Source organism: Melospiza georgiana, chromosome 1, assembly GCF_028018845.1.
Source record: "Melospiza georgiana isolate bMelGeo1 chromosome 1, bMelGeo1.pri, whole genome shotgun sequence".
NCBI classification, from domain to species: Eukaryota; Metazoa; Chordata; class Aves; order Passeriformes; family Passerellidae; genus Melospiza; species Melospiza georgiana.
The window spans coordinates 131,883,571-131,901,736 of NC_080430.1; the positions used below are offsets into that span (position 1 = coordinate 131,883,571).

The 18,166-nt window shown below is 40.0% G+C and overlaps 1 protein-coding gene across 4 annotated transcripts in view; it reads right to left on the minus strand.

Annotated features, from left to right (window-relative positions):
• Window positions 1–14,219, minus strand: part of VPS13B (vacuolar protein sorting 13 homolog B) — a 430,338-nt gene extending 416,119 nt beyond the window's left edge. For all 4 annotated transcript variants that reach the window (XM_058033971.1, XM_058033980.1, XM_058033988.1 and 1 more), the window contains exons 1-3: window positions 14,162–14,219; window positions 13,300–13,477; window positions 7,369–7,512 (exon numbers count right to left, since the gene is read on the minus strand). In XM_058033971.1, coding sequence (XP_057889954.1) covers window positions 7,369–7,512; window positions 13,300–13,446 — 291 coding nt within the window. In that variant the 5' untranslated portion in view covers window positions 13,447–13,477; window positions 14,162–14,219. The remainder of the gene's footprint in view (window positions 1–7,368; window positions 7,513–13,299; window positions 13,478–14,161) is intronic.
• Between the last annotated feature and the right edge of the window lie 3,947 nt (window positions 14,220–18,166).

Genomic DNA, 18,166 nt, shown 5'->3' on the forward strand with positions numbered 1-18,166 from the left:
TGACTGATTCAATAAATTCAGCCCTATGCAGGATTCCCAAAAAAATATACATACATGGAAAACTACTCCAACACATCTAAAATTAGGATTCCTTTTTCCCAAAACATGGCATCCTAAAAAGGCTCCACCAAAATAAGTGAGACATTTCTCAGCTATTCAGGTGTTCCAAGGCAAACAAGTAGAATTCTCCATGTAAGCGTGCTACCCTCACCTGATTAAACAATCTATTTAGAATTACCTGTGAATACATGAAAGCTTAAAGGATCACCAGCACTACCCCAAAAAATCTACCCTTCCTGTCCTGGGGTGACTTCACATCCATCGAATTTCTTTAATCTCTTCTCACCTAACCCATCTGTCCATTTAGGAGCCTCAGCATCCCTTCACATATTACACCCATACCCATTATCCTTTACTCTTGCTACTTGAGAAGGACAGAATTCCAGCTGATGTTGCACATAAAACCAACAAACTTCAAAAGTCATGCTCCAAAAAAGCATCTTGTACTAAGCTAACAACATCATAAATCTGATACAAATTACTTAGTGCCTACTTTTCTACATATCCTTGGAACACTATAGCAAGTCAGACTGGACTCCAGAGGAGCTCTCTTGATTGCAGGACACGCAAATTTCCATCTGGCTGCCTCAAACTTTATCAGCTGAAGGAGGAAAATTGAAGCTGCAGTCTCTGAAGCTTATAGAAAGGTCATAAATTGAGGTACAGCACCAGCACCATACAAGCATTTAAAAAAGACATCAGACCCCTAACCTGGGGCATTGGTTTGGAAGTTACAAGAAAGTTCATATACACTGTGTATGAAGTATTGAGACATTAATGTATGTAATCCACATTTACATGTAAGTAAATATATTTCTGTCCTTCTTGAATTTAAAGGACAATTAAACTGGTTTTTTGGAGGGCAATAAGTTGTTAAAAACTTGAAAAGTGTTATTTCCTTTTTGGCAAGGGCGTGTTTCCCTACACACAACTGACATCTTAAAAAGGCAAAGAGCCAGTCTAAGCCAATATACCCAAATAGTAATAAAAATCCCCAAACAATTATTAATTCTAAATACTTAAATTTTAGAAAAGCAAAAAGTGAACTTGGGATAGATGACAAGATGCCCAGTCCATATGCCTAAGACAAATCAACTGTATGAGTACACAAAATGATTGAAGCACTATGAATTAGAGCAAGGCAGCTAGGGAACCTGCAGCTTTATTTATTGTGAGGGCTGTCTTTCAATCATTTTTTGCAAACCAAAGAAAATCATCAGTTTAGAAAGAGATAGCTTAGGCAAGTTCATGAAGAACTGCAGCCCATGGGAAGGGCTCACACTGGAGAGGTTTGTGGAGAACTGTCCCTTGTGGGAGGGACCCCTCTCTGGGGGACGGGGAGAAGTCCTTGCACTAAGGAGCAAGTGGCAGCACTGTGACAAACTAACCACAACCCCATTCACTGCCCTGTGTGCCACTGGCGAGAGGAGGGAGAGGATCAGGAATAGAGTAAAGCCAGGGAGTGGCTTTACTCTAGCTCCAGATGGGAGTGATGGGGCAAGGTATTTTTAAGGTTTACTTTTCATTATCTTATCCTGATATGATTGGTAAAACTGCTGCTACAGAACTGAAGGAAAACTATAACTACACACAGCTCCTAGCAGCTTCCTTAAGTTGTAACACCTATACCAACACAGGGCCATATCCTCACCTGGCTATCTCTTCACAACATACAAAGTGCACTCATCTGAATAAAAAAAGCTATTGAAAAACACTGATGTTATACGGTCTTAATACCTACTGACCAACCTGATTTTAGAACCACAGAATCATTTAGGTCGGAAAGGGTCTTTAAGATCAAAACTCTTAACTGTTTTGACAACATCAAAAGATTTTCTTGACAAGAACTGCATTTAAAATCAGAGCTCTTTGCAAGAATACATTCCCAACTATATTTACAATTGCTCTTTCTGTCCCTGGGGGTGTTCTCAGGAGTTAGGCACAGCACAGCTGTTGAAGATGTCATCCAGGGTTGCACAAGCCAGAAAGCAGAAGTGTTTGCAAGTCTTGTTCTTTGCCAGAAACATCTAAAAGCAAGACTAACACCAAAAAGCAAGGTTCATTCCCCCAGAGTAAGCAGTAGGATTAGGTCAGAGGTGCCACACTACCTTTGCCTGTAGGCAGCACACCAACACTGAAAGATGTCCTAGGAGCCAGGAATAAGCACAGAAGGAATCAAGCAGGATCTCTCATACCTTTCACAGTTATCAGTTTCAGACATCTGAAATCACCATTATTTAGCCCTGAAAAGGACTCAAACAGAAATATACTGGCAAATTCACATGAAAACTGTACAGAATTAGGAACACAATAATAGGCATTCAGGTAAACAAGACAGGTATTCAGACTGAGGCAACACAAGGGCAGTGGCAGGACTCCTGCAGTTAAAGTATTAAGAAATACTCCTGCAGGAGTCTTTGAACAAGTTCACAAAGGCAATTTTTTCTTACATAAGCATAATTACTGCAATCTCAAGCATCAGATGCTTTACTTTTACAGTCTAGTAAAGTGGTTAGCAGGAACAAAAATAGGTAAATTAAATGGTCACTCTTGCATACCCAGCTAGTACATGTGACTATCCAGCTTTAAGCAAAGCTGCTCATCTCCTCCTCAGCCTCTCATTCGAAATGACTGGAGAAGGACAACAAAGTGTCTGAACCAAATGCTGCAAAGCCTTTTTAGCACCTTTTTTAGCCTCCCTTTAGTACTTCCTCTATTCAAAGAGTAAGTTTTATTCCAAGACATTTGTGACATTCATCCCTTAAATGGATAATATCCTTGAAAGAAAACCTCCTACCTAAAACACTTTTGTTTACATATAGCAATTTATAGAAAACATAAGAATTCTTCAGACAGGAGCTCTTGACAGAAAATGCACAAAACCCAACAAAAGACTGCCAAACCTTCCTGAACCTTTGGAAAACACTAAATTACAGTCTGATTTGCACAAAGCAATTTGTTTTAATTCAAAATAATATGAAAATTTTTTCTTGTTATTCATATATACGCTAATTTGTATGCATGCACACAGAAACAAAATCCTCTTTTTCTGCTATTACTCTATGAAAACATAAATAAAAGCATCATGAACTGGCTGCTTAATTAGCATTTCATATTCATCATTAACTTGATATGATTCAACACTAGCTGATAACATAGTTTGCTTCCTATAGAGCAATTCTTGATATAATCTTCACCTTAAATCTTGCTAAAATTCAGTATCAGATTTACTGAACTAAATATACTACTATGAAAGGAAGCACCAAATTAAATTCATTTAAAAAAATAAAGACCTTGAGCTTCCCCATGAGCAAATAAAAAGCATAAAGGTGAGCCACTAAAGACTTTTAGTTAAGTCTTCTTGACTTCAAGTCTGACCATATTTCTGCTGTCACACAACACCAGACTTGTAGACTCAATTGGAAAAAGACAGCACCGCTTGTCCATACAGCCACATTCAACCGAACTACTACAACCCAGGTGAGAAAAAGCCACTAGAGCACTGCTTCAGATCTGGAGCAAGCTTTACCACCTAAGCAGACTTGATATAACTATGCCCTCATCAAACACAAGCCTTCTGTCTTCACCTTCAAAGCCTTTCATAATCTGTCAAGGCACCTTATCTCCCATCTCTTGGTCATTTCCCAGTCAAGACCAATTTCTGCTTCCAGCATTCTTTGGTGGCAGTCTCTACCAGCTGTCAGGTAAGAATGTGTCTGGTATTCTGACAGTCATGCTTGTGGGCTGTTCTCCACTGCCTCCACAAAGTTATCCTATTCCTTCACAACTTTCTTTGTAATGCCTCATGAAAGGAGCAGTGCTCACTTGTCTGTATGCTGATCCAAACTGCTTGGTTTCCCTGTGTGCCTCTAAGTGCTTCAACCTAACAGACTTCCCCAGTTCCATAATTAATTACCCTTGGAGTACAGGGAGCCTTCATACACATCAGCATATTTCTGGTGCACTGTGTTCTGCTTAAAGGCAAGTTCTCAAATGTGAAGCAGTAATACAAATAACACATTTCTCCTTGATCTCCTCATTTGCATCAGTTCCAAGACAAAAAAACCCCACAGAATTCAAGGTGGAACATGAAGAATAATCTCGTGGTTAGTTATAATGGCAGGAAGGTGAAGAAAACAGACATGAGCTGACAGGCTTGTCCTTCCCAATTTGCACTACTTGAATTTAAAGCCTCTGGTTTGGGCATGGAGATATCTTAGCACTGAGAGGGTAAGAGAAAGGAGCAAAGAATTTCAATTTTATTGGAAAAAAAAGAATATGTAGAAGAGAAAAAAGTTAAGAACAGACCAACAGGACAAAGGGAGAAAATCTCTCATAGGAAAACCAGCTATCAACACAGATTTTAAAATTGGTTTCAATCCCATATGAAGCCCAGAGATTTAATATATAGAGATAGGTAATGAAAAGAACATAAAATACTGGAAGTTTAACCACTTTCTAAAACAAAATATAATACTCATGGAGAACAGAGTCAGGACGGTCAATTACTACAACTTAAATACAAGTCAAGCAAACTTCAGAATCACATTAAAGGGTTCAAAAACAGATCTAAAAATCATACCAACATATTTGAGAACATTATAAATGTTCATATTTAAAACTCAGTGCTGCAGAAGATTAGTTCAGGAGCAAAAAAAAAAAAAAAAAGCAGGCAGAATTGCATTAGGCTGACAGACATCAAAAAGCAATGTGAAACACCTCACAGCCAAATTCTATTTCAAGTACTGACACTAACCAAAGTCATCACCAAAAGCACACATACAAAGCATGTTCAATAGAACATCCCTTTACTCACTGTAAAGTTGATGCACTTCAGTTTATTTTTCTTGTAAAGTATCCACATTTAACACTTGGGTACTAGAAGGAGTAGTACCAGATGCAGAAAAGAAGAATAAGGAAACAAAGCACAGAAAAAGGGGAAAAGCAAAGACCTTCAAAATGTAAATACCCCTAATTCTACAGAATTCTGGATTTTGTACATCATTAAATGACCTTATCACTTATACAACAGTTCTGCTTAGAAAAACAATTTTTGCTTAAAACTAGAAGTTGAGCCATTACTGTCTAACCCAAACTTAGCTGAGGAGATGCTGCAATAAGCATGAACAACAAAAACACCTAACTAAACTAATAGTGAAGCTGAACTAACAATGACACAGAATCACAGTGAAACAAATATATACAAAAGCACCCCAGGGAACTGATACTCTTCAAAGATGTAAGCAAAACCCTCTTTCTTTTTACAAAATCTGTAGGGTCACTGGATAATAGCTTCAAACAATGCCACGTATTTTAGCCTTCATATATCTTCAACAGAAACATTATTTGAAATAGCACCTTTCCAAAGAAAACACATCTCACTCAGCTGAGGTCAAGAACTTTATTTTTTGCTCAGGTGAAATTATCCCTGTGCTCATTAGAGGTCTCACCTGAGGAAGGAAATACAGGGTCAAGCCAATCAATTTGAGAACTAAACTAAGCTTTCTTGCTAATTATGCTCTTCGCTGACATGAAGTTCCTGGCAGAACAGTTCCAACTGGAGCTAAACTCACTGAAAGTTCATTTTACTACCATTTTCCACAGAAATATTTAATTTCATTCATATTTTTATTCACTGATTACAAAACAATTTATGACAATTGTTTTTAGCCAAGTACACTGTCATACTTTGAACACTTTCAAATAGTAATTCAAAAAATGAAATTCAACTTGTCAACCTTTTAAACCATATCCTCAGAAAACAGCATTAAAGTGTTTTCATCTACATTCTTGTTCATCAAAGATAATCCTTCTATGGCACAGACCCAAATTTTACCCTCCTGAGCATACATACCAATGAATAATTTGTTCAAATGTCAGTTGCAATTTTCAAAACTCTTTTCTTGCCTCTGAATCTTAAACATCTGTAACAAATACTTGTTTTGGGAGTGCTTTACATTCATGACACTTGACCTTTTGATGTATGCACTGCAAAATTTAAGTTTCAAATACCATGCAAGCAGGAAATCTGATCATTTCAGCAGTAGCCATCTGCAAGGTCCAATATCAAATATTAGTTCTGGGTTGCACAAAGTCATGGGCTACAAGTCTTTTTCTGCAATTCATAATTAGTTGCAATTTGCTGCTCCCAAAACCACACTTCTCATGGAACATCTGGTCTCAAAAGCTTACCTTAACATTGGAAAAGTACTTAATATTTGGCTGGTGGTGTGCATATATGCACATCCACACATGCATACAGATTAAGTCTAACTACAGAATTCAAGCATGTCCTCTGTGGGTGGCCAGGACTAGAGATTTCTACTCCAGCAAAAAAGCCTCTTAGTTCTGTAACTGTAAAAGGGCATATCAAGAAATATCAAACAACAGCAAAGTGTTTTCCAATGTTCTTGCTGCCTTGTACCTAGTTATTGACATTAAATGTTAACAGCTCATCATGCATTGGGTTTTTTCACAAACTGAAATTTTCGTTTGCATGATCCTTAATATAAGTGAAGCACTGTTGAAATCAAAATGTGAACAAGGCTTTTAGAAAACTAACAAACCAAACAAACTTGTAAGCCTCTTTAGAATTAAAGTACCATGCTGATTAAAAAAAAAAACCCACAAGTTCAACATTAACATAACCAAGTACTTTTGGTTAACTAAGTTAGACATATGACAAAAATTGAGGCACTGCATATTTCAGCTTCATTATGTCAGAAGGAAACCTTACCTGAGCCTGTAAAAACGGCCTAATGCACAAATTATGCTGAGCAACTAAAGAAAAAATCCCTGAAGACCCTTACATACAAGAAGTCTTCCAAATATACTCAAGCAAGTAGTATAATTTCTAAAGGTAAAAATTACTTAGACTCCAGGATCTTCAAAGCATTCCTTCAATAATAGCAACAGAACTTTTGAAAAATGTCCCATGCTGATTTGTGCCACATACAGCTGACTCAGGCAACCAGCACTGCTGCTTGGGTCTCAGAAGCTGGAAGAACACAGGATGCTATACTGCTCTTGAAATCCATTTCTTCTCTAGTCATAGGAAAAACCTGACAGAGCACTATTAACTTGCTTTCATATCTGCAAGAACACAGCTACAGCTAATAAAGAGTTAAAAACAAATATGAAGGAAGATATTAGCCATGACAAGAAGAAAAATATTAGCCTCTCAGAAAATAAAAGGGATCACAACTTCACATGCCAGATTCTGCAGAAGAGTTTCAAGAAAGTGGCCTACAGAAACTCTTATTCTCATGAACCACACAATATTGGAAAAGCATTCATGGTAATTCTTACCTGAGCCCCATCCTTTAACTTCAAGATGCATTCCATTGTGTTGATAGTGATGACAACTGGTTCTGATCCCAGTTTCGTCCATGGCACGTGAATCCGAAGCTCATGAATATGCCCACTTAAAAAAGTAAATGGCAGTTTCAGCTCCTAAAAACAACAAAGAATGTAGAATTAACCACTGAAACATATCAAAATTCCAGACACATCTGTAACTCAAAATAGTAATGTTCCATCACAAGTTGGATCAAGTCTCCCTCCCCTAATCAGCAGTGTGCCACAGGACTTGGCTTTTGCACACACAGGTTCTTATCTGTATTCTGGTAAATTCATGAACACAAACCCTTCAGGACTCCAGAATCACCCTGGCAAGTCAGGGCTTAAGCCCCTTGGCCCCTTGCTCAGGTTAGGTACATGCCTCTCATTCAACACAGAATTCCTATGAATGAACAGATGTTACTCAGAGAAGGTTCATGACACTCAGAAGTCAATCAGCAAAGTTGTTAGGCAATGTCAAACACATATCTACCAGTGGATGCAGAAAGCCTCTTTTCCTGCACTGCCTGACCCTAGACCGATCCTTGCTGTACAGAACTTCTATATGAATAAAATTTGGGGACAGGGGCATTTTGCATTTACTATTTGACATGTCCTATAGAGCCTTAAAGTTTGCCTATACAATATTTCCATGAAGCTAGCTAATGTAATTTTTTGCCTAAATATATTGCAATATACATGTTTATCAGTGATAAATTTATGAATAATTAATATATAATAAAATCTTAGTTTTATGTTTTGAAAGCCCCCTAAAAAGTTTTATTTTCTTAAGCAGTTAACATCTCCAAAGTTCAGAGTTGAAATCATCACCGTTTACACTTGTAACAGGTTTACATCTTGAGAGTCCTCAGTATGAGTAGAAGCAAGTCAACTATTTTTACCAATACCTACACCATCACAGCAATAACAGCTGCTAAGAGAAGTAATTTTAGGGAACACTCTTCCCCATTCTGCAGCTGATACCTCCTAACCTTTCTCCTGGTACAATCAAAAAGTTTATCCTGTATCCAGGAGCTAAGGGTATTGTGTATTCACTGCTGACAGAATCTTCTGAGGAGGAAACTACACAAAATTATAGCTCTATTTTTTTTGCCAAGTACAGCTTTCAGTCTGTAAATTAGTTTTTGGGCCTTAATGAGTACTGATTAATGAAGTATTAAAAACCACACCCATCTCATACTACAAATACTCAACTCCTTCTTCAGCCATGCTTACACAAAGTCACAACTAATTTCAAGTCCCCCTTCTAAGAGATGACAGTTTCAGACTTTCTCATTAAAAGTTCAAAGAAAATTATTGATTTGTTTTTACAAAATGTTTTTTCTTCATCTTGTTCACTACTATACTTCGGGATTTTAGCCAAAAGCCTCTCCTAAAAATTCAGCCCTAGGCTCACAAGCAACACAAATAAAATTGTCATCCAGACAGTTTTAGTTTAGTTAAGACACTGAAAAGCAAATATTGGGCTGTTTAGCTACAGATCTTGCTATATGATTAATCATACAACAACTTAAGTACTATCTTTTGTCCCAGAGCTTTTTTTGGGGGCGGAGGGGAATTGGGGAAACACATGAAGTGTGACACAGAAATAAATTATAAAAAACATGCAATCTAAAAATACATCACAACATAAGAGACAATGCCTTCAGAGATCAAGGCAGCAAACTACCACTGTTAACAGTAATAGAAATAAAGTCCCATTCTGGACCTGTCAATGTGTAAGTTTTTGTCATTCATCAATACCACAATGTCTGTTTAGATCCTGGCTTGTCTTTACTTCAGAAGGCATTCTAGAATAGCTGCTTTTCCACTATTTGCTGGATGGATTTAACACATTCTCCCTTTTGGCTAGTTAACCACAAGATAGTGAAAGAAACAGAAGTAGGAATTATTTCAAAATAAAGGTGGTAAAAGAAAACGCACAACATATTTAGACGGTAGTTCTCTTTCAAAGGAAATTTAGATACAAATGTTATCTGTCAGTAAGGAAACCCATTGTCCTGGTTGCAGCCAGGGCAATTAAAATAAAGCAATGTAGAGAACTCTCTGTTTAACTATTCAGTAGACAATACAAATATGTGCCAAATTAAGCAACTTGTTCATAACACAACACAGAACATTTTTATTCCTCCCTGTTTCCTATGCCATCTTTCTCCTTTCATTAAGTACTGCTCGAAATTCTTAATATTTCTTCTAGACTCGCAACTGATAAAACATCGCATTTTAGATTTTCCATTTAATCATATAAATCCTTCACAAAAATGTATATATCACTAAAACCAAACTTCTGGGCTTGACCCATAAATAACTGACTAACATGTAAGACTGCAGACTAGATGATCATAATTCCCCTTTGCCTAAACTCTCCCCTTGCTCTAAAACACAAGCCTGTTCTAAAAGTTGGGATGATAGGCAAGTACTCGTTCTCCACATCAGTATTAACTCAAATACTTTTTCTTCACAGTCAAGGCTGTATTTCACAAGTAACCAGTGGCATATAAAAGACACTTAAAATAAGGATATTTCAATGTTCCCATTGACTATTCCTAAAAACTATTTTAAGTACATTAGAATTTTTCATGTTTCTTTTTAGATCAAGGTATCCTTTGTCTTCCAAAGACTACTTAATCCTTCCCTTCCACATTTGCAAAACAGCTAAAAACTAATTATGGGAATATACACAAGCAGCAAGAAGGGACCACAATGTATGCCATCTTTTTGGCACCACTCTCTCAACAGCTACACTACACACAACCTACTTCCCAAGTTCAGAGGGAGTTCTGTTACCTCTGGTGCTAACAGGGACTTCACACAAAACTTGACAAAAATGCTTAAAACACTTTTCCAAAAAATTATATTTAAAGTATTTGTTTCAAAATTTTATTACATATTACTTTCTTGAAGTATTTTTTGTACAGTATGCATATTATGTACAGATGGAAAATTTCTTGGAATGTTTAGTCTTCTAGTAATTGAACTATTCAGGATAAGAAAAAAAATCCAAATTTTATTAGATTTAATCTTCAACTAAAGCCAATTATTATAAAATCAACTGGCTATTCAGAGAGTGACACAATTATATACAAAAGCTACACTGTACCTAGAAGATTCAAGCTGAGTACAAACTAGCACTTGACTTCCACTACTGAATTGGTTTGTACAAAAAAAGGGGGACAGAGAGAAGGACAGACCCTAAGAGTTATTACAGTGACATTCAGCTTAGTTTAATGAAAGCATAAAGCTTACATAAACATATGTAAAAGACAGGTAAAGTATTTAAGTATTTTCAGATACTGGAGTATTCTCTTGACATTTGGTAAATTTTCTGTCAACAACTGTAATTCATCTGATCTCAAGAGGTTGGCTCCAACTTGGTCACAAAAAGAAATTAAAATATTCTAAAATATTCTATAAGACGAAGAGCAGTTTATGCTTTGTTCTTATCTGTCCTTTGGGATTCTGTTGGGTGGCTCAGAATAGCACAACATGACATGGGAACACTAACATCAGCTGAAGCACACACTTGTTACCAAATCTGTTACAAAGTGCTCTGTCCAGGTAGTCTGGCACCAATGCTAACATTCCAAAAAACCATGTATAACTCCACAGAAGACTGAATTCTCTGAAAATGATTAAGGCTCTAGACAAATACATCCAGGATAGATGGATTTGTATCCAAGAACCTGAAGTGTGAAATTAAAGCTGTGCTCATGTCACATAAAGAGCAGGGAACCAGGCTGGGCATCACAACCCAGGACAGAAGAGTGTTACAAGAGCAGAGCAGTTAAGGGAACTACCTCTGGGTATCATGAATCCATCCAGGAAGAGAAGCCAACTAAAATTATATAAACTGGTCATTTTTAGAGACCAGCTTTTTCAAGGGAGCTCCTGACAGCTGCAATGGCTTGGATACTTTGCATTATCATATAGGGCTTACTTGAAGAGCTTTGCTGAGCATAATAAACAGCATCCCCTCCACAAAAAAGGAAGACACTGTAAATACCCACTGGACCCCTCTCATCTGTGGGTCCAGACAAGTTCTAAAGAATAATAAGAGGCAAATGAAGACAGACACATTTTACAAGCACCCAGGCAAATAACAAAAACAATGAATCTGAGCTAAATGTTGCATCCATCACATAGTCACATTCCCATGACCATACCCAAATGGCCATGGGTACAGATGGCAGTACGTGCCACAAGAGCCATAACATTATCAGGTTGAGCTGGATATTTAGGAAGCCAGTTCACAGGCAGACAAAGATGAAGCAAGGGATCACCTACCAGCAAACTGCAACTACTGGAAAAGGAACATCACCAATGACAGCAGGAAAATTCTTATAGTGACAGGTAATAAGTTTGATAGCAAGTTTGATATATCCATCCCAAGTCATCAGTTGTTATTAGGACAAACTTTCTCTCCCCACAGCAGAGCACTGAAACAGTTTACTCAGAGAGGAGCTTCTCACAAGGCAGAGTTCAAGACCCAGTTGAAGAAAAACACATCATGTCTGACATAATGCTGGCAACAGCCCTGCTCAAAACAGGTTGGACTAGATGACCTCCAGAAATCCTTTCTGATCTATCCTCCTTTTTACATAAACATTTAAAAAGGCTCACAGGGGAGCACATCCAACAGAAAATCAGCTCTGTGGACAAGTAATAGACTTGTATTTTACTTGTACATACACAGCAATAGACTGGAGAGAAAATACAGAGGCTATGAAACACTCGAAGGAAGACAAGTAAGGTTCTTTAAAAAGCACAGAAAACAAGAGCAAGATCTCTTGTGAGATTGTCTCTCCTTCCAAAACAGCTTCAGAGATTCTTAATTAACCACATGTATATTTTTCACATTTTAAAAGGTGTTCCCTTTTTTAACAGTGACACACAGTCACCCCAGCCTATTTCAATGCCTCATCATCAGACACATAAATGAGATTTTCATTTATGTCTAACCTAAGTCTCCCAACATGCAATTTATTCAATTGCTTCTTGTCAGATCCAAATAATTCTTGCCCTATCTTGTCTCACCTTATTTTAGTCAACATTAAAAACACATTCCCTGTATATTTTATTCTTCTTTCAAGGGATGTATTTACTAAATTTCCCATTCTTTGCTGCATTTCTCTCAGCACCTTCACTTGCTTGGACTACATCTGGCCATAGAACCCCAGCTGAGCCCTGCTACTCCATGCACAACAGAAAGAAGCTTTATCAGTCTCACACACTCGAGGTGTCAACCCAGATAAGCATGAAAGGAAACCATCCCTATGCTAAGGCTTTACCTGCATACTGACAGCAGGCTCCAAATTCTGTATCTCGTGTTTTACTTGGTCAAGCTTGTTTTTCTAAGGCTAAGTTTTACTGTGTCTTTGATTTAATCCAAAGAAACCAGATGATCAAATATCTTCCTCAATTACTCAAGTTTAGATACAACTGGAACAATGAAATCTGAAGTTGGAAAACAGTACAAGGCACAAATGGGTTTAATATGCATAATTAAAAAGAGACTCCACTTTACTTGGTGACCTTTCAACTTAGTTACTAACAGTAATTTGTAAATATGACTGGAAAAGCAATTCAATTAATGCTCCTACTGTAAAACAATAGTTACTGAAAGAAGAAACATGTCCACAAAAAAGCCTCTCTTCACACTTCATAACTTAGAGAATGTGCAAGGAATTACCAGTCACTGCTAAACAAATGGCATGAAATTAAAGCAAGAATAACTAAGTGCAGGGGGGGAAAAATACTTGCATAAGAAGAAAACCAGCAAGCACTAAGTTACTACTTAGCTGTGCAGACCAATCTAAAATAATTCAGACAACTTATTTTAAATCAAAGACATGGACTGTAACTGCTATAAGCATAAGGTACCTGTTCAAGTACATCCAACTTTAATTCAAGTTTACTGAGCACAACATCTCCTCCCCATAGGGACAGCTGCAGATCTGAAGGCTTCAAGTTCTTTATGTAGCGATTCACATAACTCATCAAAATAGGAGTTACATAGGACTCCAGCATTCTGGAAGATCTCTGTTTTACAGGTCAAGCACTAGGAAAAGGACAAGAAATTGAGATGTCAGTTACATAGCTCCAGTCTAATTTGCAATAATGCAACACTCCCATTGTTTGAAAGTATGAAAATAATTCTAAACATCATTTATAGACAGAGGTTCATACAGTTACATACAAAGATAAAATGTATAGAAAGATGCAAGCACATCTATTTATATTTTCTGAATTTTCAGGTTACATATATGTATATTGACACACACATATCTGTGTGTGTGTATGTATATTTATACACGCATATATATATCAGAACTATTAACTAGCTTGTCCAAAAGAAAAGTCAAACAAACAAACGAAGAAACAGAAAAGGTTATCGACCAGCCCACCATGCTTTCACACAGCATTTAAGTGACAGGAAAACTCCTTATTGGAGTCATTAAAAGGATAAATTTGGATAACATCCAAAAAGGGTAACTCCTAACAGATAAGAGTCCACATTAAAATATCGCCTTAGATGCACCTCACCGGTCCCAGCACCGTGTACAAGGCAACCCTGCCAGTTTCGTGCCAGCCTGAACTCCAAGAACCCAACATCTGCCATCACTCCCATCCCTCCCCACATCCTTTCCCAAACCCCGCCGTCCTGAGGAGACCCTTCCCCGTCCCGTCACCGCCACGCCTTCACCCGGATACCTTCCCAAAGCCGGGAACCCCGCGCCCGTACCTTCGGGACACATCCTCGCACGTCCCTCCCGCGGGCCCACGCCCCCTCAGGGCCCCTTTACCTGGCCCCGCTCAGCGCCCCGAGGCTCCGCGCCCACCGCGGGCCGGCCGGGCCGCGGGAGCGCCGCGCACGCAGCGCCTCCGGCAGCGCCTCCCACCCCGGCTCCGCCGCTCGGGCGCTTCCGGGTTCCCCGGCGCATGCGCGCTGCTCCGCCCGCCCTCGGCCGGAAGCGTTTGGCGCGAGCGCGGGGCGGGGCCAGGCGGTGGCTCTGAGGGCGGCGGTGGTCACGTGACCCGAGGGGCGGGGCGGGGCTTCCCCGGCGTGCCCGTGAGGCGGCGGGAGCGCGCGGGCCGTGTGACAGGGACGGGGACGCGGAACGAGCGAGGCTGGGAAGGCCTCGAGGTCATCGAGTCCAGCCTGTGGCCCAACAGCACCATACACGCCGTGTCAACCATACCATGGCACTGAGTGCCGCGTGCAGTCTTTCCTAAACACCCCCAGGGACGATGACTCCACCACCTCCCTGGGAAGTCCGTTCTGGTGTCTAATCACCCACTCTTCTCGTGAATAAATTCCTCCTAACGTCCAACCTGAACATCCTCTGACACAGCTTGAGTTTGTATCCTCATGTTTTCTCCATTTTTTTCTGAGAGGAGGCGCCAGTTCCCACGTGGCTGCAGCCTCCTTTCTGGCAGTGGCAGAGAGCGGTAAGGTCATCCCTGAGCCTCCTTTGCTCCAGGCCAGACACCCCCAGCTCCTCCAGCTGCCCCTCATAGGACTTGTCCTCCAGACCCTTCACCACCTCTGTTGCCTTTCTCTGGACTCTCTCCAGCACCTCAATGTCCTTCCAGAGCTGAGGGGCCCGGAGCAGCACACAGCCCTGGACACAGTCTCCTCCCAGGGCCGAGTGGCCCGGCCGCCCCTCAGCTGTGTGAGCCCCCACCGTGGGGAGCTTGGGCATGGCAGGCTCTGCCTGGAGCTCTGTGAGCCCCTGAGATGTGCCCCTGCCTCAACCAGCCCCAGCTCCACCGTTTGGTTCATGTTGTTATAATTGACAAAAGGCCGTATGGGGGAAACCCCAGTGGTGGCAAACACTTGTTCCCACTCTGCTTAATAAAGGTGTGCATTTTCTGGCTTGGTTTAGAATGAGGTTCTGCTTAGATTCTCAATTTCACCATTTCAGATGTGAGAGGTGTTCCTGACACCCAGGAATGCCCTTGATATTCGGCATGCTCAAAGTGCTTCTTCCTTCTCTAGATCATAAAGAGCCATCTTTAGCAGGATCGAGTCCCTTTGGGGCTGCTTGTGGCACCCAGAAAATGCCCTGGAAAGGTGAGTTAATAGAATGCAGGCTGACGTGTTGGCATATGGGTGATTTGGAAATGAGCTGAGCTCATTGTTGTCAGGGAAGAGTGCAGTAAGCAGTGCCTGTGGGCATGGCTTTGATGTAGATAATTAATAACCTTTTACAAAGGCCTGTGATTTGAGTTTTGAAGGAAAGCCTGGGATGTGCCTCTTGAGTTACATATTCCTTCTGGAAATTTGAAATCCCATGAATTTGATCTGCAGTGTAGTTACATGGCTGAAAAGACAACACTACAGTATCTGAGGGAGTATATATGAAGATCACACAGCAAATGCTCGGGCAGGAGCCTACCCCCATAGCAGTGCATATATTGAAATTTGGCTGAGCTAATCAAGGTCTGGAGGCTCCAAATCCTGCTGGATTACCTGTTTGTTCTGCCTCTGGAATACATGAATCCTGAGCTAACCATGAATCAAATCTCATTTTGCATACACCGTTGCCTCACTTGCTTTGCCCTCTTCACTCATGAATCACAGCTTGTAAGTCAGTATTTCACCTCATGAAAAGTCAAAGCAGCTTGGACTGCTTTTCTTCTTACAATGGTCACCACTCCCACAGCTCATACTTGAGTGTATGTTCAAGCATTCTTCAGTACCTGTGGCATGTTAACCTGTGGCTAAGAGGTGGTAGCAAGCAGATGAGGGACAGGAAAATTTTAACAGTGTCAGTGGTCTTTAATTAATGTTGTGCTTCTGACTAAACAATTTCTGTAGGACTAATGTTCTTGAAGAATTCCTTTGCAGAACTGCTATACCTTTCTGTCCCCTTTGCTGGAGGGGTAGGAGTTGTGAATTTTACTGGCAACACTTTTCAGGAGTATGCACTGCAAGCCAGCTCAGAGATATAATCAGTGCTAATGGAAACAATCTCATTTATAGCATAGCCCCCAACAGAGTTGCATTGACACAACAGAAGGATGTGGCAACTGATAAGTGTAATGTTGAAGCGCAGCCTAAAGCCTGCATCAAAAGCCCTTATTTGAACAGAAAAACATTCTTCTGTTTCTTTGTCCATTATGTTATTACCTTTGAATGACATATCCAATCGGTGCTGGAATGTTTTCTGAAAGTTCAGAATTGAAGAACAATGCCCTATTTTGGTGAAAAATCAGTAAACAAGAAGAGTAAGGGAAAAACACAGTGCTCCTGGCAGCTGCCTGGCAGACCTAGCAGCTGAGAACAACTCTGTAATTTTCCTGGCAGTTATTAGCATTTCATTATCCATCTCAGTTCTTGTTCAAGTATGTTGACACCCTGAATAATTTATTTCCTATAGTAGGAAAAAAATTAGGGAAAAAATGGAAGGAATCATAAAGGAATAAATCTTTGAAGGAAAGGAGATAAATGGTGGCATGAAACAAGGGTAGCTGGAGAGGGCTATAAAGGTCCCTGATGTACAGAGGATGTGAGCTGAGTACATGGGGAATTTGCAGGTAGTAGGCAGGTGATGTGCAGTAATGAACTTGGGCATACTACAGCAACAAGGGCATGTCTGCTAGAAATGTCAGCTCCTTGAGCTAGTCCAATTTATTCAGTATTTCAACACTTCAGTGAAACATGCAGGATAGGTATAATTAAAATTGCAAATCTAGTGGCATGGGAATCTTGTTCAATCATATAACTTGAGCAATTGTGAGTCCCTGAGAAGCTAACAAAAGTAACTACAGTTTACCTGGAGAATGAAAAGGTGCACATGAAACAGTGTCACTTTTGGCTGGACATGAAAAAAACAGCACTTCAAGGAGGTCCTCAGGAAACATATCTGCCTGCAGAGTACAGGCAGATATTTTTTGTTTTTTCTTTACAAAAGATTCTATGAATGGGTTTATGGCTTCAGTGTTATTCCTATAGGCTATTTCCTGGTTTTTGCAACAGAAGTGGGATCAATGAAATACAAAATGGAGGGGGAAAATAGAGTTCATTAAAAATGAAGAAAATCTAGAAAAGGTGGAGGATGATTAAGTTGCTGTTACAGAATTACTCGATCACAGAATGGTTGGGGTTGGAAGGCACCTCTGGAGATCACCAGTCCAACCCTCCTGCTAAGGCAGGTTCACCTAGAGCAGGCTGCACAGGAATGCATCAAGGACAGTTTGTATCTCCAGAGAAAGAAATTTTGAAATTTTCTATCTCCACAACCTCTCCTGTGCAGTGTGTTCCCTGGGTTCTCTGTCAACCTCAAAATGAAGTTCTTCCTCATGTTTTGTTGGAACTTCCCATGCATCATTTTTCTGCCTGTCGCCCTCATCCTACTGCTTGGCACCACTGGGAAGTGCCTGGCTCCATCCTCTTGACTGGCTTCCTTCAGGTGCTGATAGACATTGATAAGATCCCTTCTCAGTCTTTCCTTCTCCAGCCTAAACAGCCCCAGCTCTCTCAGCCTTTCCTCATCAGTGAGTTGCTCCAGACCCCTTATTAAATTCATAGCACTCCACTGGGCACTCTCTAGTAGTTCCTTGTCTTCCTTCAGCTGGAGACCTCAGAACTGAACACAGCACTCCAGGCATGGCATCAACCAGGGTAAACTACCTGAGGCTGCAGTTAAAGGGAAAAGTAAGGAAAATAGACATCTAAATAGATTTTTAAATGTTTGGCCTGGGCAGTTTACAGTACAGAAGACAATCTGAGGTTATTGACGAA